Raw genomic sequence first — 25,034 nt, forward strand, 5'->3', positions numbered from 1 at the left:
ATACCATTACAGTTGTTCTATTCCCCCCCTTCAATCCCCTCCACCCACACCCTCCCTCCCCCACCATTCTCCCCCCCTTAGTTTATAACCACGTGTCTCAAGTTCTTTGGATTCTATATTTCCCCCACTATTCTCGCCCTCGCCCTATCTATTTTCTACCTACCATCTATGCTATTTTCTGTGCCTTCTCCCCTCTTCTCCCCCTCCCACTCCCCTGTTGCTAACCCTCCATGTGTTCTTCATTTCTATGGTTCCACTCCTGATCTAGCTGTCTTCTTGGTTTGCTTTTGTTTTAGGTGTGGTTGTTAATAACTGTGTGTTTGCTGTCCTTTCACTGTTCATCTTTTTCATCTTCTTTTTCTTATATAAGTCCCTTTAACATTTCATATAATAAGGGCTTGGTGATGATGAACTCCTTGAACTTGACCTTATCTGAGAAGCACTTTATCTGTCCTTCCATTCTAAATGAAAGTTTTGCTGGATAAAGCAATCTTGGCTGTAGGTCTTTGGATTTCATGACTTGGAATACTTCTTTCCAGCCCCTTCTTGCCTGTAAGGTCTCTTTTGAGAAATCCGCTGACAGTCTGATGGGTACTCCTTTGTAGGTGACTGTCCCCTTATCCCTTGCTGCTTCTAGGATTCTCTCCTTCATTTTGGTCTTGGCTAATGTAATTATGATGTGCCTTGGTGTGTTCCTTCTTGGGTCCAACTTCTTTGGGACTCTCTGAGCTTCCTGGATTTCCTGGAAGTCTATTTCCTTTGCCAGACTGGGGAAGTTCTCCTTTATTATTTGTTCAAATACGTTTTCCACTCGTGGCTGTTTCTTTCCCCCTTCTGGTACCCCTATAATTCGGATGTTGGAACGTTTAAAGATGTCCTGGAGGTTCCTAAGCCTCTCCTCATTTTTTTGAATTCTCATTTCTTCATTCCTTTCTGGTGGGATGTTTTGTTCTTCCTTCTGGTCCATTCCATTGATTTGTGTCCCCGTTTCCTTTCCATCACTATTGGTTTCCTGTGCATCTCCCTTCATTTCAATCAGTCCAGCCCTCACACGTTCCTCTAATTTGTAACTTTGTTCCTCTAATTTGTGACTATAATCAACCAGTTCTGTGAGCATCCTGATAAATAGTGTCCTGAATTGTGCTTCTGAGAGGCTGGCAATTTCTCGGTCGCTTAGAGTTATTGGCTCTGGGACTTTGAGTTCTTCTTGTGCCATCTTTCGGGTTGTTCGTGCCTGTTCCATAGCAGGATCAGAGCCCTAAAGTGTTCACTAGTACAGGGCAACTCAGTCACTGGGTTGTGACGCTGTATGTGGGGGCGGAGTCAAAGAGGGACAATGGCTCTCACTGGTATTGCAGGGCAACTAAGTCGCTGGGTTGTGACGCTGTATGTGGGGGCGGGGTCAAAGAGGGACTATGGCGTCCTGTCCGCCGCCTGCCGCCACGGCCCTCACTGGTGCCGCAGTTGCTGCCGTCAGTCACCGGGCCCACGCGTTTCGTCCCACTGCACGCGAGTGTGCCACCAACGTCAGCCCTCGCCCCCTGGGGCCTGCGTGGTCTGTCTCACTGTGAGCGAATATGCGCCCGTGGTCTGCCCCGCACCCCAATTGGTTCCCGTCTGCCTGCGCGCCTGGGTCGGGGGCCCTGTCCTGCCCGACCCTGCTCGCTGCTGGCTCCGCCCCTCTTACCGTCCCGTTGAACGGTTAGATGTAGTCGGACTTCCGTATAATTCAATTTTCTGTCATTTGGTTGTGCCTTTGTTTCTCCAAACCTTTGTTTTATTCAAACTTGGTTGTGGGAGAAGGCACAGTGTTTCCACCTATGCCTCCATCTTGGCGGAAGTCTCCCCCAATTTAATATTAGACTTAATACTAAAGTTCATACGGAAAAAACAAACATACATACAGAAATAGCAAGGAAAACATTGAAAAACAAAAACTACAAAGGATCTTTACTGACCCAATCACTAATCTATAAAACTTCTATAATTTAAAGTGTGGTAACTAGTGCACAAATAGACATACACCTATAGGGTCAATTATATTTTTCTGATTTCTTGACATTTGAAATCACAAAACACAGGGCAGTAGATGTGCACCTTGCCTGCCAGGAACCTGCATTTTACTGGAATTTTCCAAACAGTGCATAGATAGAGAAAGGGTTGGAGTTTTGTGTGTGTGCTTCCTTTTTACAGACTGATGGTTAAATAAAATTAGAAATATTTACTGCATGAACAAGAAAATCAGTAAGTGCAAATTAAATTCATTTCTAATTACATTTTAGCACCCTGGAGAACAAAAGTATTCACCTTCAGAAGTGTCAGCTAAGGCATTTAATTCCCATAAGTACTTCATTCCATTGATTAACTACCCAAAAGAACCCTGACCTACCTTCATACACAAAAATTAATTCAAGATGGATCATAGGCCAAAACAAAAACTAAAGCTATAAAGTTTCTAAAACAAAGCATAATAGAATCTATCTTTGTGACTTCTAGGTAGGCAAGATTTTTCAGCAGGGACATACAAAGCATTAATCTTGAAAGAAAAACCTGATAAACTGGACTTCAAAAAACTTAAAACATCTGCAAATCAGGTGCACCCTCCTTGAGGCAGACTCACTCCCATCTCCTTTTCAAGTGAATTTTTTTCTCCTCAACCCTAAGGGCCCCCATAAGACTTGCAACCAGGGGAGCAATGGGCAAACAGCAGCTCATCCCAGGCTAACTCCCTGAACCTTTTCTCAGATTTCCCAGTGAGTTGACAGCAGCGCCCCCTAGGCTCTCTCCTGTTGTTGCTTCTATCCTAGACCCTTCCTTGTTTCACTGTCTTGGGCTTTAATAAATGTACTCTCAAAATTAAAAATAAAAACTTCTGTAAATCAGAAGAAATCATTAAATGGGTAAGAAAACCTTGATGACACATATATCTGATATGAAGGATTTTTTACCTGGTGCATATAAACTCCTACAAGTCAATTTTTTAAAAGGAAAAATAACATGAATGAAGCAAGATATATGAGTAGCCAATAAGCACCTGGAAAAGCATTTCATATCATCATTACAAAAATACAAGAAGTACTGCTAAATATCCACTAGAAATGATAAGTTGAAAAATACAAATAGCAAATATTTGTGAGAACTAGAACTTTCATACATGGGGGGACCCAAAAAACTCAGTTTATTTATTAAAAATTGTGTATGTATTCCTACATGTGTAAATTTTAGTCACCTTCAAAAGTACTCTCCATTTAATGCAATACTCCTATCAAGACTTTTCCCCCTGCTCAAAACAGTTTTTGAACTCCTCAATGTTGATGCCTTTTAGTGCTTCTGCCATTTTTTGTTTCACCTCTTCCACATCAGCAAAACATTTCTTCCCTTTGAGGATGTTTTTCATCCAGAAAAACAAACAAAAGTCACTTGGGGAGAGACTGGGTGAAATAGGGAGGGTGGGGTACAGGGGTCTGGCCACTTTTGGTCAAAACCTGCTGAACACTCAGCTAGGTGAGGGCAGGTGTGCTTGTAAGTCACCCATCATGAAATGGGCAAACACATTGAAAGAATCTTCAAAACAAATCCACTGAAGCCAAACACAGCCTCTCACAACAATGCTAGCTGGTACACTGATACAGATGGGTTCCTAGAACACTCACTCAACAGGGAAGACTGCACTTCAAGAGGCCTAACCTCCCGAAAATAATTCTAGGGTTTTGAGGTCCCCTTGTACTACCTACTGGTGGGAGGGGAAAAAATAGAACAATTTGAAACTAAATGTAAGTCTACCCTCGGAACCCAACATTTCCAGTCCTAGATATTTATCCAAGAGAAGGAGAAAACATATATTCCCAAAAAGCCATGTACAAGCATGTTCATAACAGCTCCATTCACATCAGCCTCCAAACAGAAACAGCCCAGAAGCCAATCAACAGGAGAATGATAAACTATGGTGTAGTCATACACTGAATACTACTCAGAAACAACATAACTCCATCTCAGAAATATTATGCTGAATGACCCAGACCAGACCCAGGATGCTACACAGTGGATGATTCCATTTCTACGAAATTCAAGAATGGGCAAGACGAATCTGTGATGTGAAAATGAGAGTGGTTGCTGCTCAGGGTCAGGGAGATTGAATGGAAATGTGTATAGAAGAAATTTCTGGAGTGATGGGAATATTTTAAGTCCTGATGGGTACGTGTATTCTTTTATCAAAACTAATGGTACTATATCAGATCTGTACATTTCACTATATATAAATGAGGCCTTGAACATACCTTTTCTTTTTTAACTCAGTAGGGAAAATACAGAGTAAACAGTAGCAGAACCTTTTAAAATTGAGCTTCCTGTGTTAGGGACTCCAGAGAAAGAGAATCAGTAAGATATATACACAGAAAATAGAGATTTATTTTAAGGAATTGGTTCATTCAATTGTGAATGTTGCAAATCCAGAATCTTCAAGTTAGCTGGCAGGCAGGAGACCCAGGGAAGAGTTGAAGCTTGAATGCCAAGGCTGTGTGAGGTCAGTTAGTCTTAAAACCTTCAACTGACTGGATGAAGCCTACCACATCATGGAGAACAATCTGTTTGACTCACATCTGCTTATTTAAATGTTAATCCCATCCAAAAACTACCTTCACACGAAGATCTAGGGTATTTGACCAAATATCTCAGTATCAGGGCCTAGTCAAACTGACACACAGAACTAAACCACACTCCACAAACAGAAAGTCATTATAAAGGGAGGGACACCATCCTGGTTTATAGGAAGCCATTCTGCATGGCATGGGCCCAGCTCCCACTTGGAGATACACAGGACCCACACCCACGGATAGATTCTCCTTTGGGGAATCAGGCCTGCATTGTACCTAGGCCGCTTTGAGACTTGCTTTTGCTAAAACTTCCTCACCCTGAATTGAGGCAGAAAATGTTTACTGCGTATCTTTAAAGTAACTTCCTAAAACCTGTGCTAAACCTTCCGACTTCCGCCAAGATGGTGGCGTAGGTGGAAACACTGTGCCTTCTCCCACAACCAAGTTTGAATACAACAAACATTTGGAGAACAAAGACGCAGCCAAAGAGCAGAAAATTGAACTATATGAAGTCTGACAACAACAAACTGTTCAACTGGACCAGTAAGAGGGGCAAAGCCAGCAGCGGAGCGGGGACAGGCAAGAAAGATCCCCCAACCCCAGGCACCCAGGCAACCCCGTGCAGGGCTGACCCAGTGAGGGCTCGGGGCCGCAGGCTGGCTGAGGTCACACATTCGCGCACAGATAAACCAGCAGGGGAGTGAGCAGTGAGACGGACCGCGCTGCCCCCAGCAGCAGCAGGCTGACTGCGGTCGCACATTTGTGCACAGTGGGACAGACCCACATGGCCCACGGTGGCAGCGGGAGGCAGCAGAGGGGGCCTGCCATTGCTTTCCTTTGGCCCCGCCCCCACATACAGCATCACAACCCAGCGACTGAGTGGCCCGGCCCTGGTAAACACCTAGGGCTCTGCTCCTCATACGTAACAGGCATGAACAGTACAAAATATGGCTCAAGAAGAACTCAAAGCCCCAGAGCCCATAACTCTAAGCGACCAGGAAATAGCAAATCTCTCAGATGCACAATTCAAGACACTGGTGATCAGGATGCTCACAGAACTGGTTGATTTTAGCCACAAATTAGAGGAACATATGAAAGCTAAGCTAATTGAAATGAAGGGAAATGCACAGGAAACCAATAGTGATGGAAAGGAAACTGGGACTCAAATCAAGGGGTAGACCAGAAGGAAGAAATAAATGACCATACAGGAAAAAGTGAAGTTACAAGAATTCAGAAAAATGAGGAGAGGCTTAGGAGGAACCTCCAGGACATTTTGAAACGTTCCAACATCTGAATTATTGGGGTACCAGAAGGGTAAAAGAAACAGCCACGAGTGGAAAACGTATTTGAACAAATAATAAAGGAGAACTTCCCCAATCCAGCAAAGGAAATAGACTTCCAGGAAATCCAGGAAGCTCAGAGAGTCCCAAAGAAGTTGGACCCAAAAAGGAACACACCAAGGCACATCATCATTACATTAGCCAAGATTAAAATGAAGGACAGAATCCTAGAAGCAGCAAGAGATAAGGGGACAGTCACCTACAAAGGACTTCCCATCAGACTGTCAGCAGATTTCTCGAAAGAGACCTTATAGGCAAGAAGGAGCTGGAAGGAAGTATTCCAAGTCATGAAATCCAAAGACCTACATCCAAGACTGCTCTATCCAGCAAAGCTTTCATTTAGAATGGAAGGGCAGATAAAGTGCTTCTCAGATAAGATCAGATTCAAGGAGTTCATCATCACCAAGCCCACCATATAATTTTATTGTATGAAATGTTAAAGGGACTTATCTAAGAAAAAGAAGGTAAAAAATATGAACAGTGAAAGGACAGCAAACTCACAGTTACTAACGACCACACCTAAAACAAAAGCAAACCAAGAGGACAGCTAGATCAGGAGCAGAACCATAGAAATGAAGAACACATGGAGGGTTAGCAACAGGGGAGTGGGAAGAGGAGAAGAGGGGAGAAGGTACAAAAAATAAGTAGCATAGATGGTAGGTAAAAATAGATAGGGGGAGGGAAAGAATAGGAGGGGAAATATAGAATCTAAAGAACTTGAGACATGTGGTCATAAACTAAAGGGGGTAGGGTGGGGGAGGGGTGTGCAGAGTGGAGGGGAATGAAAGGGGGGAACAGAACAACTGTAATGGTATAATCAATAGAATATATTTTTTTTTAAAAAATCTTCCAAGGATGAGTATAACCAGTTCAACCACTTTTCCTTTGCATTTGCAAACATCCCTCTTTTGTGATATGATTAGCAGCATCCTCTCCTTTGTTTTCTGTAAAAGGTAACCACCTGAAGTGAACCTGTGCATAGTAAATGAAGACCATCATGTAATGTGCCCAGAAAAGCAATAAAAGCCTGTCAAGGCAAGGGTCAAAGCACTCTCCTCTTGAGAGAGTGGCCAGGCTGCTCTGAGGCACTCTCCCCTTGAGAGAGTGGCCGTGCTATCCCTTTTCCTCCACAGGACTTGGTAGTCAGTGTGAATTTGTCTAGTCTCAGCCACAATGTCACATCATTGATTTGCTTATTTAAAAAAATTACCCAGCAGACAAGCAAACTCTAACATCTTCTGATGACAAAATTTCCTACATCTTAATGGTTATCTCTGTGCTAAGTGAGAAATGACCACATAGGCTGCTTTAAAAAGAATAAAATTGCCAAATTCAACAATTTAATACATTTCTTGAGCACCCATTATGTACCAGTGATTATCCTGGGCATCAAAGACACAAACCCTTCCATGTCTGCCTCCCTTGAAATCTAACAGGAAACACAGACATGAATTAAATAATCATGATACAAGGTGATCAGTAGTACAGCTGAGCTATGTACAAAGAGAAGAAAAAAGTAGAAGGATGGCGGTTGTTCAGTTTTTTTGAGATGCTGAAAAAAGAGGGTCAGATTAGTTTTCAAATATTGCCAAGAAGAGAAGGGTAGCATTTGGGTGGGAGGTAGCAGCAAGAAAATATACTTTCACCAGAAGTGAGAGTGGACATCTTGGGACAAATGATCAGCTGAATGTAACTACGGAGTGTGCATCAAAGGAAAAAAGTTTAAAATGTAGGCATAGGCCAAACTGCCAAACACCAAACATACTCTGACAAAGAATTTGGGCTTATTCTGTGGGCAACAGGAAATCAGTAAGAGTTCTTTAAGTAGGGAATTGACACGATCAAGTCTATTTTTGAAAGATAATATTAGAGAGAAGACTTAAAGGTCAAAACACCAGTTGAAAAGCTCTAAGAGCTAGCTACTAGTTTTAAACATAAATGTACCAAGAACGGCAAACAAAGCCATACTGTCTAATGCCAGAGCAAATGCTGCTATGGATCTATAAGGAACCAGCAACTGACACTGAAAGTTTTCAATTAGGCTCCTTAAAAATCATAATCGGCCTCAATTTCCTTTAGAAATACTATAATCTCTTATCAAATTGTTGGTCACTATAATAAATTTGAGATGGAAAAACTGATATGCACTTATTAAAAAGTTTAGTAAGTGAAAGATGGGGAAGAAAACTGTCCTATGACTTAACCGTTGCTTCCAAAGTCAACTTCATAGAATCCCAGGGTGGGAAGAAATGGGAACAGGAATACTGTGTTACAAAGTTTCCACACTAAAAATAAATTAAATAAATGAATAATCTGCACTACCCATAAAGAGGTAGTGTTATTTGAAAGTGAACTATTGCAATCTCTAGGATAGCCACTAAAAATTATTTTAACAAGTATTATTTGATATGCTAAGATATCGTATATATTATATCAAATATGTATAACTGATATGCACCTAACAACAGTGTTAAAATAGGTAAGGCCAAAACTGATAGAAGTAAAGGAGAAATAGGCAAATTCACTGTTACAGTTGACCCCACAATCCCCTTCTAATAACTGACAAATATAGCAGGCCAAAAATCGGTAAGGAGATAGTTGAAATAGACAACACTGTCACAAAACTGGATCTATTGACATTCATAGAATCTTCCCTTCTCTCTAAAAATAAATAAAACCCTTAAAAAAATGAATCAATAATTAATGGCCTTCCAAAACAGGGGAAAAAAACAGCCCTGGGTGGGTTCATTGGTGAATTCTACCAAACATTTAAAGAAGAAATTATACCTATTCTCTGCAATATCCTCAGAAGATAGGAGCAGAGAGAATACTTCCTATCTAATTCTACGAGGCCAGCATTACCCTAATACTAAACCACATGAAGATGTTACAAGAAAACTTACAGACAAGTTATCGCTCATGAATATAGATGCAAAAATTCTCAACATATGAGCAAATTAAATCCAACACTGCATAAAAAATTATAAGCTACAACCAAATGGGATTTATTCATTAGGTAAAATTAGTAGTTCAACATGGAAAATTAATGTAATCCATCACATCAACAGACTGAAGAAAAAGTCATATGATCATATTAATCAATAGAAAAGCATATGACAAAGCCCAACATACATTTCCATAACTCTCAGCAAACTAAAAATAGATGGGCACTCCCTCACCCTGATAAATAACATCTACAGAAAATCTACAGCTAACTTCATATTCAGCAAGAAACTAGAAGCTTTCTTACTGAATCAGGAGCAAAGCACAGATGGCCCTTCTTATCATGTCTTTCCAAAATCACACTGGAAGTCCTACTTAATGCAGTAAGATAAGAAAATGAAATAAAGTGTATAAAGACTGGGAAGGAAAATATAAACCTTTGTTTGCAGATAAACTGATCATGTATGTTGGGAATTCAAAAGAATCAACAAAAAACTCGAACTAGCCCTGGCTGGTGTGGCTCAGAGGACTGAGTGCCAACCTGCGAACCAAAAGGTTGCAGGTTCGATTCCCAGTCAGGACACATGCCTGGGTTGTGGGCCAGATCCCTAGTGGGGGCCATCTGAGAGGCAATCACACATTGCTATTTCTCTACCTCTGTTTCTCCCACACTTCCCCTCTCTCTAAAAATAAATAAAATCTTTAAAATAAAAAACTGGAACTAATAAATGTGACAGCAGGGTTGTCAGGTATAAGGTTAATACACAAAAGTCAGTTTCTTTTTTATGCACCCTCAGGGAACAACACTAGTTGTATCAGCACCCCTCAAAAATGAAAGTTAGGTAAATCTACTTGAGGAAAACTACAAAACTCTGATAAAAGGAGTTTATATAATTTTGATAACTTTATATAATTTTGATAAGTTTACATAATTTTGATAAGTTTATATAACTATATAATTTTGATAACTTTATATAATTTTGATAACTTTATATAATTTTGATAACTTTATATAATTTTGGAGTTTATAACTCTGATATAATTTTCTGGTACCAAAAAATATATAAATAGACATCCCGTGTCATGGAGAGGAAGAGTCAAATTGTAAAGATGTCATTTTCCCCAACTTAATATATACAGTCAGTGCAATTCCAGGAAGTTATTTTGTGGATATCAACACACTGGTGTATGGAGAGACAAGAAACAAACAATATACCGAAGAAAAATAAAGTTATTGGGGACAGAGTGTACCTACCTTTTACAGCTATAGTAATCAAAGCAATGCAGTAAGGGCAAGAAGAGAGAAACGGTGCAAGAACAGAATACAGAGCTCAGATACAGACCCACACAAATATAATCAGCCGAGGCATCACAAAAAAACAGGTAATTCAATAGCAACAGGATTGTCTCCAACAAGCAGTACTAGAACTGGAAATCCACATGCAAAAGAAACGAATCTAGACAGAGACCTTATACTTTGCACAAAAAAGAACTCAAAATTTAGGCCTAAATGTAAAACACAAAAGTAAAAAACTTGTAGAACACTGGAGAAAATTTTGAGACGTTTGGCAGTGATTTTTAGATACAACACCAAAAGCATGACCTATGACATAAAAACATTTAGGTTGGACTTCATTAAATTTAAAAGTTATGTTCTGTGAAAAACACTATTAAAAGAATGAAAGAACGGACAAGCCAGACTGGGAGAAGATACTTGCAAATCACTTAGCTATCTGATAAAGGACTTACATCCATATATACAAAGAATTATTTCAACAATAAGAAAACAAACCACTCAACTAATAGACAAAAGGTCAGGACACCTCACCAAAGAAGAGATACAGAAGGCATATGTAAAGTTGCCAACTACCATGTGCCATTACAGAATTGCAGATTTAAAGAGCGAGACAGCACTCCCCGTCTCCCGGAATGGCTAAACTCTAAAACACTAAAAGCACCAAAAGCTGTTGAGGAGGCAGAGCAACAGGACCTCCCACTCACTGCCGGCAGAAGAGAATGGTGCAGCTGCTCTGGAATACAGTTTGGCAGTTTCTTACAAGGGTAAACAGAGGCTCACCATTCCATCCAGCAATTGTGCTCCTGGATATTTATCCAAATAAGTTGAAAAACCTACGTCTACACAAAAACCTGCACACAAATATATTTATAGCAGCTTAATTTATAACTGTCAAAAACTGGAAGCAACCACATTCTTCAGTAGGTGAATGGAATGGATAAACTGTGGTACATTCATAATGTTATTCAGCAAAAAAAAAAAAAAAGCTATCAAGTCTCTAAAAGACATGAAGGTACCTTAAACGCACATTGCTAAATGAAAGAAGCCAATCTGAAGAGGCTACACTCAATGATTCAAGCTGTGTGATATTCTGAAAAAGGCAAAACAATGAAGGCATTAAAACCATCAGGGGTTATCAGGGGGAGTGGGGAGGACAGAGGGATGAGTAAGTGGAGGGCGGGGTGGGGGTGTTTAGGGCAGTGAATCTGTTGTGTGATACTGTAATGGTGGATACCTTTGTCAAAATCCACAGAACTGCACAACACAAAGAGTAAACAGAACCTTAATGTAAACCTTAATGTAACCTTAATGTTAGTTAATAATAATGTGTCAATACTGGCTCGTCATTTGTAAGAAGTGTACCACACTGATACAAGACATTAATACTAGGGAAAGCTGTGAGGGTGGGAAATGGGGGAACTCTACTTCCCGCTCAACTTTTCTGTAAACCTAAAACTGCTCTAAATACAAAATCTGTTAAATTTCCTTTAAGAAATCATAATCAGCTGCACTTGCTTTTAGAAAGACTCAGCTGCTGGTCACTATTATAAATTTGAGGAAAACACATACATACTTATTGGCCCTGGCTGGTGTAGTTCAGTGGATTGAGTGCAGGCTGCGAACTGAAGTGTCGTGGGTTTGATTCCCAGTCAGGGCACATGCCTGGGTTGTGGGCCATTTCCCAGCAGGGGACTCACAAGAAGCAAACATACATTGATATTTCTCCCCCCTTCCCCTCTCTAAAAATAAATAAATAAAATCTTTTTAAAAAGTGTAAAACATACATGCTTATTAAAAATTTTAAGAACTGAAGAAGAAAAAACAGTCCTATGATTCACCTGAGGCTTCAAAGGTCAGTTTTACAGAATCCCAGTGAGTCTGTTCTTTGGATACAAGTCTGAAATGAACAGGTTTTCTTGGGGAAACTTCTGAGGCAGGAAGATACCAGTTTTTCCTATTCGAAAAGGAATTCAATATATCAATAATATTTAGGATGCTTGTGTTCAGAATATATGAAGCACATTTAGGAGCATGGAAATAAACTCTGACAGATATAATAATTATTCTAATTCCTCTGAAGCCCAGATTATTGCAGAATAAAACCTTCCCAAAGAATAAAAACCCTAGGTGATCCTGACTCCACTACCCAGTCTATTTCTTTTCATCTAATCTTTATCAAATGATAAAAATTTCCCAGAAATGAAACAATTTGAACTTGATACTTAACTGCTATCTATTTGAATATTTAAGAGGGCCACCCTTTCTAACTACTGAGATTTCTAAAGGAAAAACTTTCTAAATTTAAATAAAGGAAAACTATACTTCTAAGTGGTTCATCCCACTAAAGAAATAGAACGTTTGCAGTGATCGGGGGAAAAAAGTATAAATGGCACTTGACTTGTGTTAACCAGTTTAAATAATGAAGTGCTACCACAGTGACAGACCTGAGAACAGACTAACCCCCAACGGAAGCAGAAAAGTATTGAACCAACCTGATCAAAAAGTGCACGGGAAGGTACCACGGGAAGCCACAGAGGGGTGCATTCTCCTCACAGTGAGCTCGGATGGTGTCATTGATCTCCGGAATGTGAGGTGTTATGTGAGACATTCCAGTGTAATCAAACCCATTGATCCATATTCCAGAGTCCCGTTTAACTACTTTTCCATCCAAGTCATGAAATGTTCTTGTCACATGCTAAAAAGAACAAGACTAATGAGAAAACTACTGTTTCAATTCCTTCACCTACATCCCCACCCCAGACCAACAAAAATGAATAAACCTGACAGTACCAAGAAACGAGGTGGCTGTGGAGCAACAGGAAGCTTTGCACATTGCTGGCGGGGGTGCATGCTGGCACAAGCACTTTAGGAGGCTGTTTAGCATTACCTGATGAAGTTACCATGTGTATACTCTCAAGCCAGCAATCCCACTCCGGAGTATGTATCTTAGAAAAACTTTTGCAAGCTACAAGAGTGTTGATTCAACATTGTCCATCTTAGCAAAAACTGGAAACGACCCAAATGTCCATTAACAGGAGAGTGGACAGACCAATTGGACCATCATCCTACAATACAAGTCTACTCAGCAACGAAAAATAATGTAGTACAGTGGCACAAATCAATGTGCAAGACTCTCACACATTCTTGGGCAAAAGAATATTTATGGTGTGGCTTTACCTAAAAGAAGTTAAAAAGAGGCAAACTACAGGTTGTTGTTTAGCGATTTAGACATATGTGGTAAAGAAAAGTAAGGCAATGATTAACTCCAATTTCAAGATAATGGGTGATTACTTCTTAGGGGGATGAGGAGGGGGCTGAAGAGGGGGATGAGGAGAGGGACAGGAAGAGCTGGATCATGAAGGGACAACATGGGTTTCTTACATACTGCTAATGTTCTCTTAAACTCAATGATGGACTGTTTTATTTATTTGTTTTATTATTTCTTACAAATATTTTATTGTTTTATTATTTAAAAATATACTTATATATTTAAATTTCATATAAAAATTTTGAAAACCATGAACACTGAACCCTTTTAGAAGAGAACTTAAAACAAGTAGTATGTACACAGACACACATATTTCCCTTCCAGTGTGTTACATATGAAGGGAAAAACAGGAACCACAGCTCACCACTAGATGACAGACTTGTGCCTACCAGGTACAAGGGCACCAGGTTCCATCTGGAATGGCTTTATTGACAACAGAAAGCAGCCTGAAGAATATCAGAGAGGAAAAGAAAAAGGCCTGCAGAGGGCAGGGGTAACCTATAGCCCACAGGCCAAATGGCCCACTACCAGCTGTATAAATAAAGCTTTATAGGACATGGCCATACTCATTTGCTTAGGTATCATCTGTAGCTGCTTTCACTGTGTAAAAACAGTAGCTGTGACAGAGATCATATGGCTGGAAGATCTTAAAATACTTATTATCTGGCCCTTTACAGGAAAAGTTCACCAACTTTTCCTGTAAAAAAGTTGAAGCACTGAGGAAGAAGCAAACCCTACAACCCATCAGAACAGGAGTTTTTTGTTTGTTTGATTTTGTTTTTTAAAGATTTTATTTATTTATTTTTAGACAGAGGGGAGGGGAAGGAGAAAGGGAGCGAAACATCAGTGTGTGGTCTGCCTTTTAAGTGCCTCCTTCTGGGGACCCAGCCCACAATTCAGGCATGTGCCCTGACTGGTAATCGAAATGGCGACCCTTTAGTTCACAGGCTGGCATTCAATCCACTGAACCACACAAGCCAAGGCAGAACAAGAGATTTAAAAATAAAAATTTGGCTTTTCCTAAACACTACTGATGTACTCAACTATAAAAATTAACAAGACACTATGTTGTACATATGAAACTAATAAAATATTGTATGTTCACTATAATTTAAATTTTTTTTAATTAGCAAGTCATGGGAAACATTAAATCTCCTGAAAACTAGCTGTTCTCTGCCAAAGGTTTTGCAAATTGTAAAATGTCACACAAAATGTATCACTGTGGGCCCTGGCCAGGTGGCTCAGTTGGCCGGGCATCATTCTGTACACCAAAAGGTTGTGGGTTCTATCCCGTGTCAGGGCGCGTAAGGGAGGCAACCAATTGATGTTTCTCTCCTCCCCTCTCTCTTTCTACCCCCCTTTCCTCTCCCCCTCCTCATTCTTTAAAATCAGAAACATACCATTATGTGGGGACTTTTTTTAAATGTATCACTATGTCCTCCAGGAATACAAACAAGGAATAGCAGGCCCTTTTCAAAATATGCTCTCTGATATTTAAGTTTAAGTTCAAATATTATTATTCATTCAAGTTCTTGAATAATTATCTAGGTTGTGACTCTTCGCCTTTCTCTTGGGCCACTCCACAACCTCTAACAGAGAAGATGGTTGGAAATTAAGCAACTTAGTCCTTTTTCCTGTTTTATAGTACCAGCTCTAAGAAGTCTGCAGAAAAACTTGAAATCTAAGAAAGTTCTAAATCTCATTTTATTAAACCCTTTCTAGATTATTATATTTTCATTGTCACATATTATTTTAAGCATTACCTAAGATCAATTTTACTAGTATTTTAAAATTTTTATTTCATTTTGCCAGTTGATAGTTCAGATATTTACTGGCCTGCAGACATTTTTAAAATCTGTACTTCTAAAAGCTCATTCTCCATGATACATATTTGCTCCATTTTCAAAGTAGATGCATTTTTACAATTTGAACGCTAATGAAAACAACAAGCAGGTATTTCCGATTTGATCTCTTGGGGAAATATGTCCAGCTGATGAGAATGCTTCGAGAGTCAGTCCTTTCCTCACAGTCCTATGCAAAATGGTCAAGTACAACTAAATAGGCCAACAATAGAAATGTCAGCTGGTTTTCCTGTTGATCAGTGAAGCTCAAAGCACACAAAGCTTTCCTCTCCAGAATTTCAAATAGCTCAGGCAGAACTGCTCTTACCTGAAGAAACACTCTCTTTGGTTTCGGACTGGCAGGATTGGAGCTGTATGGGAAAAAAGTTCCACTGCACACAAGGAAGAATGTAACTGTACACACCAACGTTAAAGTTAGCATGGTTTTTTTCGTGCTTTTGGCAAGGTAGATGAAGTTAATCTAAAATACAAAACACAAAAATAGAAACATTACTATTGGCAGAAGGGTGGCTTGAATTGACTTTATTTTCTAACAGGTATTAAGAGGATGAAGAAAATCAGCAAGTGCCAACAGCCAGTAAACACAGCATTAATTATAAGAGATTTTCATCACAAGTCAGAACCTAGATAAATGAGAAATGCCCACATCTGCCATGATGGTGTCTTTTTGACAGGCAGCCAGACAGCAACAGGGAAAAAAGAAACTGAAGCAGTGTCTCTGCTCAGTTGGAAAAGAGACTAGAGGATGTAGATCTATCACCAAACCATGACCTTCTTTCCTACTCTGCCAATGAGCTGTTAACACTGCACAGCAGACTATTTAACTCCCAAAATCATGACATCAAGCTTCTATTAAAGAAACAGAGGTAAGCTTTTAAGCATAAGATGGCCTATTTCAATAAAACTCAAATTTCACTCATACTGTGCCAAGATTTTGGATTCATCTAAACTAACATTTAGATGTACTTTCAAGATTTTGCCTATGTTCCTGCATATGAGGAAAAACAGCAATACAAAGTAGTACTGTCCCTCCTCTTCAGTGCTGAGTTCACCAAAGCCAACACAATTAAAACAATAAATCTGAACTTGCGCAGGAAAAGAATCTCAGTCTCGAGGTGGGCAACCAGAAAATCCTAAATATGCTTATTATTGGAATCAATGAATTAAAAGTTGTAGGGGGCATACATGGGTAAAATCCCTTAGGGGTTCTGAAGGAGCCACTTTGAGAAACCATGAATTAACTAAATTAAAAACCACATTCTACACTTTCTTACCATATCAAACCCACAAACTACACAGCTACTCACTATTTCTTTTACCTAAGAATTTCTCATTATATTACCCTGGATACTGTAGCTCAGTGGATTGAGTACCAGCCTGCAAACCAAAGGGTCACTGGTTCAATTCCTAGACACATGCCTGGGTTTGGGCCAGGTCCCCAGTTTGGGGCATGCAAGAGGCAACCAATCAATGTTTCTCTTGCACATCGATGTTTCTCTCCCTCTCCTTCTCCTTCCCTTCCCCTCACTAAAAAAAGAAATAAATGAAATCTTTAAAAAAATGTTTCTCATTATAAGCAACAGTTCCATACATACCCTCACAAATAGATTTTATTACATGGTAAGTGTTAGGTGTATTTGTTGATTTCTTTTTGCTGCCTTCAAGGATTGAAAACAAACTCCTGTGGGATTCACAGTAAAGTCATGTGCCACTTAACAGTGGGGTTATATTTTAAAAGATGTGTCATTCGGTGATTTCATCATTGTACAAACTAATCACATATTTATATAAAAAATAAAGATGAAAATTAAAAAATATTTTTTCTTACAAAATAAGAGGAGAGAATCATTGTACAACCAGCCAAAATGGAAGCCAGCACAACATCAGGTGGGATTTCCGAACCACTCCTCCCAAGGATAGGGGTAAACATCTCAAATACTGCCCAGATGAGGTACAATGAGTAAAGATAAGGGATAAACATCCCCAGAAGATAAAAGGCAATAAATTTTCCTCCGGCACCTAAGAAAAAGAGAAAGAAAACACAAACCTCTGAAATTCTACAATGAGATACAGATTTTTATAGTGTTGGTGTACCTTGACACTTAACAAATTAGGCTGGATGTGACTCTTGTGAGATAAAATACTCAGAGGGGCTAAAGTACAAAGAAAAATTAAACAAAGTACATAATATATTAGCATGTGCTCATAATCATAAAAGTGGGATAGGGTATATGTACTGTATGAGAGAAAAATCTGCATAATCTGAAAAATTAAAAAAACAATTCAGACAACCTTCCTTAAAAAGATTTTTTAAAAATAGCCCCTGGAACTCTTATCTTATGTATTTAAGGTATTTTCCCATATGTATCAAAACCAAAAATACCCTACCATGCTGCTTGAAGTCCTTGTCCACACAAAGCTTTGTGAGCAACGGAAACGCCACCCAGACAGCACTTATAAATGCTGAGCAAAGTCCTTGATAAGTGAGAGCTATAAGGGAGCTGCAGTGCACAAACAGCACGATGTCAAAAAATAATTCTCCCAGATACTGGTCACTGGCATTCTGAAATAAAGAAAAAATATACAAGTAGTCTCATTCATGGGCCATTCATAAAGATATTCTGTTGTAATATAATTTTTATTGCTCTGGGGAGTTACACATTTTGTTTTAAATAGGGTCTATCTTCTAGACAAAGCCACCTCCTATCATAAAGTAATAAATTCAAATTGCTTAATAGGGAAGGGGAATTTAACAAGATGGGGTGAAAACATCACTATTTGTATATAACCTGTGCTTTCCCTCCACCAGGCTGTGAGTAAACTTTGGAAATGTTATAAAATATAAAAAAGGAATTCTATGCAGCGGAAAGAAAGCAGGAGCTCCTACCCTTTGCAGCAGCATGGATGGAACTGGAGAACATTATGCTAAGTGAAATAAGCCAGGTGGTAAAAGACAAATACCACATGATCTCACCTTTAACAGGAACCTAATCAACAAAACAAACAAGCAAAATATAAACAAAGATGATAAAATTGAGAACAGGCTGACAGTGACCAGAGGGGAGAGTGAAGGGATTTCAGGGGAAAAGGGGAAGGGTTTACAGGAACAAATATAAAGGACGCATGGACAATAACAAGAGGGGTGCGGTTAGAAACAGGAGGAGGTGGGGAGGGCTGTGGGGGTGGGCTGGGACGGGGTAAAAGGTAAAAAACTGTACTTGAACAATTAAAATAGAAAAATTAAAATTAAAAAGTAGAGAAAAGGAGTCTCCAAAAAACATTCACCTCTGTGAGCTCCCCTGTTTACACAACTTCCAAAGAATTTCAGGCAACTAGAGATATGACCTGTGAAGGACGGCACAGTCAACCCTCCGTATCTGCAGGCACTACATCGAGTGGATTCAACCAAGCAGAGATAGAGAAAATAGTGTTTAATATTACTTTGTTGTTAACATATACTGAACAGGCACTGGCTTTTTTTCCTGGTCATTATTTTCTAAACAATACAGTACAGCAACTATTTACACAGAATTTGCATTGCCCTAGGTATCATAAATAATGTAGAGATGATTTAAAGTACAGAGGAGAATGTGCTTAGGTTATGTGAAATATTACATCATAATCTGAGGATTTGGATATCCAAGGGGGTTCGGAGGCCACTCCCCAGGGGACATTGAGGGATGACAGTATAAACTGCACCAGTGCCACCTACAGCAACCTGAAAAACTGCAACACCTATAAAGCAAATGGCCACCTGCAATTTTGCTAGATTCTTTTGTTGTTGTTGTTATTGGCTAACAATCCTTTTGTTTTTATTTTTTAAATATATTTTATTGATTATGCTATTATAGTTGTCCCATTTCCTCCTTCACTACCCTCCACCTTGCTCACCCCCTCCCACCCACATTCTCCTCCTTTAGTTCATGTCCATGTGTCGTAAGTTCTTTAGCTTCTACATTTCCCATACTATTCTTATCCTCCCCCTATTTTCTGCCTACCATCTATGCTACTTATTCTCTGCACCTTTCCCCTCCTCTCCTCCTCCTCCTCCCACTCCCTTGTTACTATCCCTCCATGTGATATCCATTTCTGTGGCTCTGTTCCTGTTCTAGTTGTTTGCTTAGTTTGTTTCTGTTTTTGTTTTTTAGGTTCAGTTGTTGATAGTTGTAAGTTTGTTGTCATTTTACTGTTCATATTTTTGATCATCTTCTTTTTCTTAGATAAGTCCCTTTAACATTTCATATAAGGGCTTGGTGGTGATGAACTCCTTTAACTTGGACTTATCTGAGAAGTACTTTATCTGCCCTTCCATTCTAAATGAAAGCTTTGCTGGATAGAGCAATCTTGAATGTAGGTCCTTGCCTTTCATGACTTGGATTACTTCTTTCCAGCCCCTTCTTGCCTGTAAGGTCTCTTCTGAGAAATCAGCTGACAGTCTGATGGGAACTCCTTTGTAGGTAACTGCCTTATCTCTTGCTGCTTCTAGGATTTTCTCCTTCATTTTAATCTGGGCGATATAATTATGTTGTGCCTTGATGTGTTCCTCCTTGGGTCCAACTTCTTTGGGACTCTCTGAGCTTCCTGGATTTCCTGGAAGTCTATTTCCTTTGCCAGACTGGGGAAGTTCTCCTTTATTATTTAACTTTTCCACTTGTTGCTCTTCCTCTTCTCCTTCTGGTACTCCTATAATTCAGATGTTGGAACATTAAAAACGTCCTGGAGGTTCCTAAGCCTCTCCTCATTTTTTTAAATTCCTGTTTCTTCATTCTTTCCTGATTGGATGTTTCTTTCTTTCTTCTGGTCCACTCCATTGATCTGAGTCCCAGTTTCCTTCCCATCACTATTGGTTCCCTGTGCATTTTCATTTCACTTAGCATAGCCTTAATTTTTTCATCTAATTTGCAACCAAATTCAACCAATTATGTGAGCATCCTGATTACCAGTGTTTTGAACTGTGCATCTGATAGGCTGTCTATCTCTTCATCACTTAGTTGTATTTTTTATGGAGCTTTAATATGTTTTCTCGTTTGGGCCATTTTTTTTGTCTTGATGTGCCTGTTAAGCAGTGAGGGGAGGAGTTTCAGGTGTTCACCTGGGTGGGCAACCCACCTCACTGGGTTATGATGCTGTATGTGGGGCAGGAGTTGGAGAGGGAACAATGGCCCTTGCCCCTCTCTCTGCTGGATTTCAGTCACCTCCCCCACTTCCCTCTTCAAGCAAATTTAGCCCTTCTGCTGCTGATTTCCTGGGTGGGTGGTTTTGTGTAAGTCCTAGAACCCTGAGGGTCTCTCCAATGAACTCTCCTGTGAGGTTGGGAGTCTCTCCCGGCACCTCAACCTCCACAGGTGTTTTCAATTGGTGTTTTGAGGCTTTATTTCTCGGCGCTGGGACCCTGGGTTGTGCAATATGTCTTGCCTACTTTTGCCTGGTTTACCTGAGCACGAATGTGGGACTGGCCAGTCCACCAGCTGTGCTGCAGCCCTCCACAATCCACCACCTCGCTGGGTCTACCTGCTGCTGCCTTGTGGGCCCCAGGCCTGCCAGCCACTTTTTTTGCTGCGACCCTTCTGCGCCTGGCTGCCCCACTCCACGCCTCCTACCCATCTGGATGAATGTGTCTACTTTAACTCCTCAGTTGTCAGACTTCCATACAGTTTTCTGTCCGTACTGGTTGTTTTTTGTTTCTAAATTGTTGTCCTTATTTTGGTTGTATGAGGAGGCACAGTGTGTCTACCTACACCTCCATCCTGGCCGGAAGTCTAATTTTGCTAGATTCTTGTCTTTTCTATTTCTGTCTGGCAATTATCAACTGCTGTGCTGCATGAATTTTTAAAACATGCAATACTGACTATTTAGTCAGAGGCAGTGACCTGTTTTCTCTTAGACTGTCAAATAAAAAAACGACAACAGCCTACACAACAATAGCTATCTGGTGTGAATGAATCAGTTATACCTATTTTTTGTCAGATCAGCAAAAAGTATATTTTTGGGTGGGCCACAGAATTTTAGTAATTAGTTTATGTGTGCCATAAGATGAAAGGAGCTGAAAATCACTGTTGTAGTGCAACTTTGTACTTATCCTCAATTCCTGGTGCTCTCACATTATACACTTTGATCAATATTTTTTGAGCTCTGAAGTCTGAGCATTCTTGTGCAGCAGGTTGAATTCTTCAGAAGAAAGCTGCTATATGAATTTAATACACTTTAATGTCTGCACTAGTGGGTCTATTAATATAAACATGAAAGTTACAGTTTCAGTGAAGAAATACCAAAATGGAATAGATATACTTAAGTTTTTCTCTTCTATACCTTCTCACCTCTGTGTATAGCCTGGGGCATGTTTGTTTTAAGACACCCCATTTCAAAAGCTCAAAAGAGTTTCAGTCACACATTTTCAAAAAAAGTCCATTTGACAAACTCCCAACTCCCTGGACAATGAAAGACAGGCCATCGTCCCTCAGGTACTCAGATGTCCAACAGACTGGTAAGGAGGAGGCACGGTTTTTAAAAGAGAAAAATAATTCTTAGGACTCAATTTGAAGCTGAATGTCATGCAGATATTAAAAACAAAGATCTTGGCAATGAGATCTTTAGTAACTAAGAACTGAAAATGTTTTATATTAAGTTCCCAAATTGTACCAAACACCCCGCAAATCATTTTCCTTCTCCCCACCTCTTGATCCTTTCCACCCCTGGCCATTCCAATGCATTCTATACACTGTTAGTATGGTTTTCATACGAAATCACCAATTGTCTCACTCACTATCCTGCTCAGAAAATTTTAACGGCGGCCTCACATGCTCCAACTTCACCCTGAACAGTTATTGTGCTACCAACCTTGTCTTCACCAGACTGAACTGTTTATTGATTGTGACCCAAACACATCTTGTATATTCCCACCTTTGAATGCCCATAAACCTGTTCACTACCTGGTACACTTCTACTCATGCTTCAAATACCCAGTTCAAATGTCACCACCTCCTTCATGAAGCCTTCCTGACTCTCACAAACAAAAATTCATCTCTTTTGGCCCAGTATTCCTACAGCACTGTGAATAGATCACTCTATTTCACTTCATCCCAATAGACTGTAATCACTGTGGTTTCCCCATTTTCCCAAATAAAACTGTAAGCTCCTCAAAGAAAGAGGCCACATCCTTATGAATCTGTTATCAGCAGGCCCTAGCATGGTACCAGGCCAACTGGATACTGAAAGCATGTCTGTGAAATGAAAATGAAACATACTACTCTTTTAATTGTGCTTTCAATCCAAAGCTTTATGATTGGAGAACTGAAATTAGTCAAAGTAAATGCTAATGTGTACTTTGCATTAGTTAAGCCTACAATGGTTGCATGTGTACTAAACTAAGAATTCCTGTCTTCACCTCTCTTCCCCACCCCGCCATGTCAACAACAGTTAGCCATACTCTGGTTACATAATGTTGTATTAAGAATAAGCATGTGAAATTGAGCCCCATTTGTATAATTCTTTTGGAAGCTGAAGCCACTAAGATACAAATACTACCTCAATCATAAACGGATGGCTAACCTCAAAGAGTCTTTCTCCAAAAGGGCCTGCTAACATGAAGGGGTTCCTCAGACTATACCCCAACACTAACTAAAGCTGAGACCAAAGTTTAGGTCCCAAAGATACCTTTGTAGAAGGATGCTGGATTTTAGTCTTCCATGCCTCCCTTCTAATCCCTGTCAAAGCATACTGAAAAAAAGAGGTGTCCACTGCCTATCTTTCAAATAAGGGAGCTAAGAAAGATTTTCCCTTTAACTCAGAAAAATCAGAAACCATGGCCCACTGTCTCATAGCAATTCATTTTTAGTCCTATTATTTCAACATGAATTCCAATTTTATTCTTACCAAATAAACATATAGTTAAACCATAACAATATGGCAATACTGCCTAAATCAGCATAAATCATTTTGGAACTCTAGTCTCTCCCCTCCTTTTTCCTTAGTAAGTGTCTTTCATCCCCATACCACATATGCACGCTGTCAGAATCTACATCAACCACAGAAAGGATTAAAAAAGTGAGGGAAACTGCAGAGAAAACTTTTAAGTGTAGCTTTAGGTGCAATATTCTTTCAGGCAGCAGATACTTACTGTGTGTTAGTGCTATGCATCAGACACTGCCTAAGCACAAGGATAATGAACAAAGCAGTCTCTGCCCTCATGGAGCCCACAGTCCAATGGAGAACAAAGCTACTCAAACATAAATTATCAGGTGAGCTCAGAGAGGGCTGGCAGATTCAAGAGCATGGTTTCAAAAACCACAGCAGATTCAACAGAGGTCACGAGGCTGTGCTAACAAGCCTTCCCAGTGTCATTGCCCCAAACACTGTTTACAGCTTTGTAGCCTCACTTGAAGTCTGCAAGAAAACCCTCAGAATAAGAAGCTTTTCAGAAATTTAACAGTTCTGAGAGCCAGTTTTCTATAACCATGACACACACTCTTTGATAGTTCAAAAGGCCAAATACAGCCATGTACCACATAATGATAACAACAGACCACACACATATGATGCTGATTCCATACCATTATAATGGAGCTGAAAAACTCCTGTCCCCGGTGACATCTCAGCCATCATAATGTCACAATGCATTACCATGGGTTTGTGGTGATGCTGTGCAGCCATTCTATAAAAGTGTAGCACATACAATTGCAGTAGTAGGTTATACCATTTAGGTTTGTATAAGTGCACTGGATGATGTCTGCACAATGATGAAATCGCCTAATAACACATCTCTTAGAACGTAACCCCACTGTTAAGCGGTACATGACTGTACAATGAATCTCAATTGAGTTTGTTTTCAATCCTTGAAAGCAACAAAAAGAAACCAACAAATACACCTAACACTTACCACATAATAAAATCTTTTTGCAAGAGTATGTATGAATATTATTTTGGCTGCAGCAGCAGTTCCATAAAGACAAACGGAGACATAGAAGTGGTTATACCATGAGAGAGACTGTCCAATCAGAGAGATGAACACTGCTATAATGAGAACTGTGACCAGGCTAGTGAACCAGCTTATCAGAGTGATGCCAAGTCCACAGAAGAAGTCCTTCCTGTAGTTAGCTGCTAAGAAAGAAAAAACACAACATAGAGACCATCATCTTTATTAAACAATTTCATAAACAATCAGTAGAGTTAAGGGGGCAAACGTTAAAACAGGAAATTTACTACTGTAACTGAAAAGTATTGCATTGCCCCAGGGATAAGGTTTGTTAAATACTGGAATAGGTAAGGTATTAATGAATAAAATTAAGTAACATTTACTGAGAGTCTCTGGGTACCAAAGACTCAAAGAGCTAAGTCTTTCAGGAGTAGTCCAGATATATTCTTGACTGGGAAAGTGCATAGTCTTAATCTTCATCACCTTTGGGATGCTTTGTGTATCAAAATACCAGCAAGAATGGAAAACAAACTACCACATATAATCCTGCAAGAAGAAGCTATCCCGGGAAAAGAAGGAGCACAGGAAAATGACTGCTGTTAAAGGATTATTTAAATTAGCTACTGAATATTTTATCTAGTAACAGTACATACCAGCTTAGACTATAAAACATTTCAAGCAAAAGGAAAACAATTTCACTAGAAGGAGTTAATTTATACTTCAGAACAGTGTGCTATTTGTCTGTAGTACAGACAAGACGTTTTAATGGGGCTTTTCACTAAAACTTAATCTGTACAAACCATTTTCTAATAGCTCCCATG

The 25,034-nt window shown here is 39.6% G+C and overlaps 1 protein-coding gene across 2 annotated transcripts in view; it reads right to left on the minus strand.

The window, feature by feature from the left end:
• Window positions 1–25,034, minus strand: part of ERMP1 (endoplasmic reticulum metallopeptidase 1) — a 71,040-nt gene that overhangs the window by 9,756 nt on the left and 36,250 nt on the right. The window contains exons 8-13 of one of the 2 annotated variants that reach the window (XM_037036340.1): window positions 24,178–24,395; window positions 17,691–17,865; window positions 17,131–17,321; window positions 15,610–15,762; window positions 12,665–12,867; window positions 12,011–12,126 (exon numbers count right to left, since the gene is read on the minus strand). In XM_037036340.1, coding sequence (XP_036892235.1) covers window positions 12,011–12,126; window positions 12,665–12,867; window positions 15,610–15,762; window positions 17,131–17,321; window positions 17,691–17,865; window positions 24,178–24,395 — 1,056 coding nt within the window. Of the gene's footprint in view, window positions 1–12,010; window positions 12,127–12,664; window positions 12,868–15,609; window positions 15,763–17,130; window positions 17,322–17,690; window positions 17,866–24,177; window positions 24,399–25,034 lie in introns of both variants that reach the window. The other variant, XM_037036339.1, reaches the window with a different exon arrangement.

The sequence above is a fragment of the Sturnira hondurensis genome, unplaced genomic scaffold, assembly GCF_014824575.4.
Source record: "Sturnira hondurensis isolate 20B ecotype Veracruz unplaced genomic scaffold, ASM1482457v3 Scaffold0022824, whole genome shotgun sequence".
NCBI classification, from domain to species: domain Eukaryota; kingdom Metazoa; phylum Chordata; class Mammalia; order Chiroptera; family Phyllostomidae; genus Sturnira; species Sturnira hondurensis.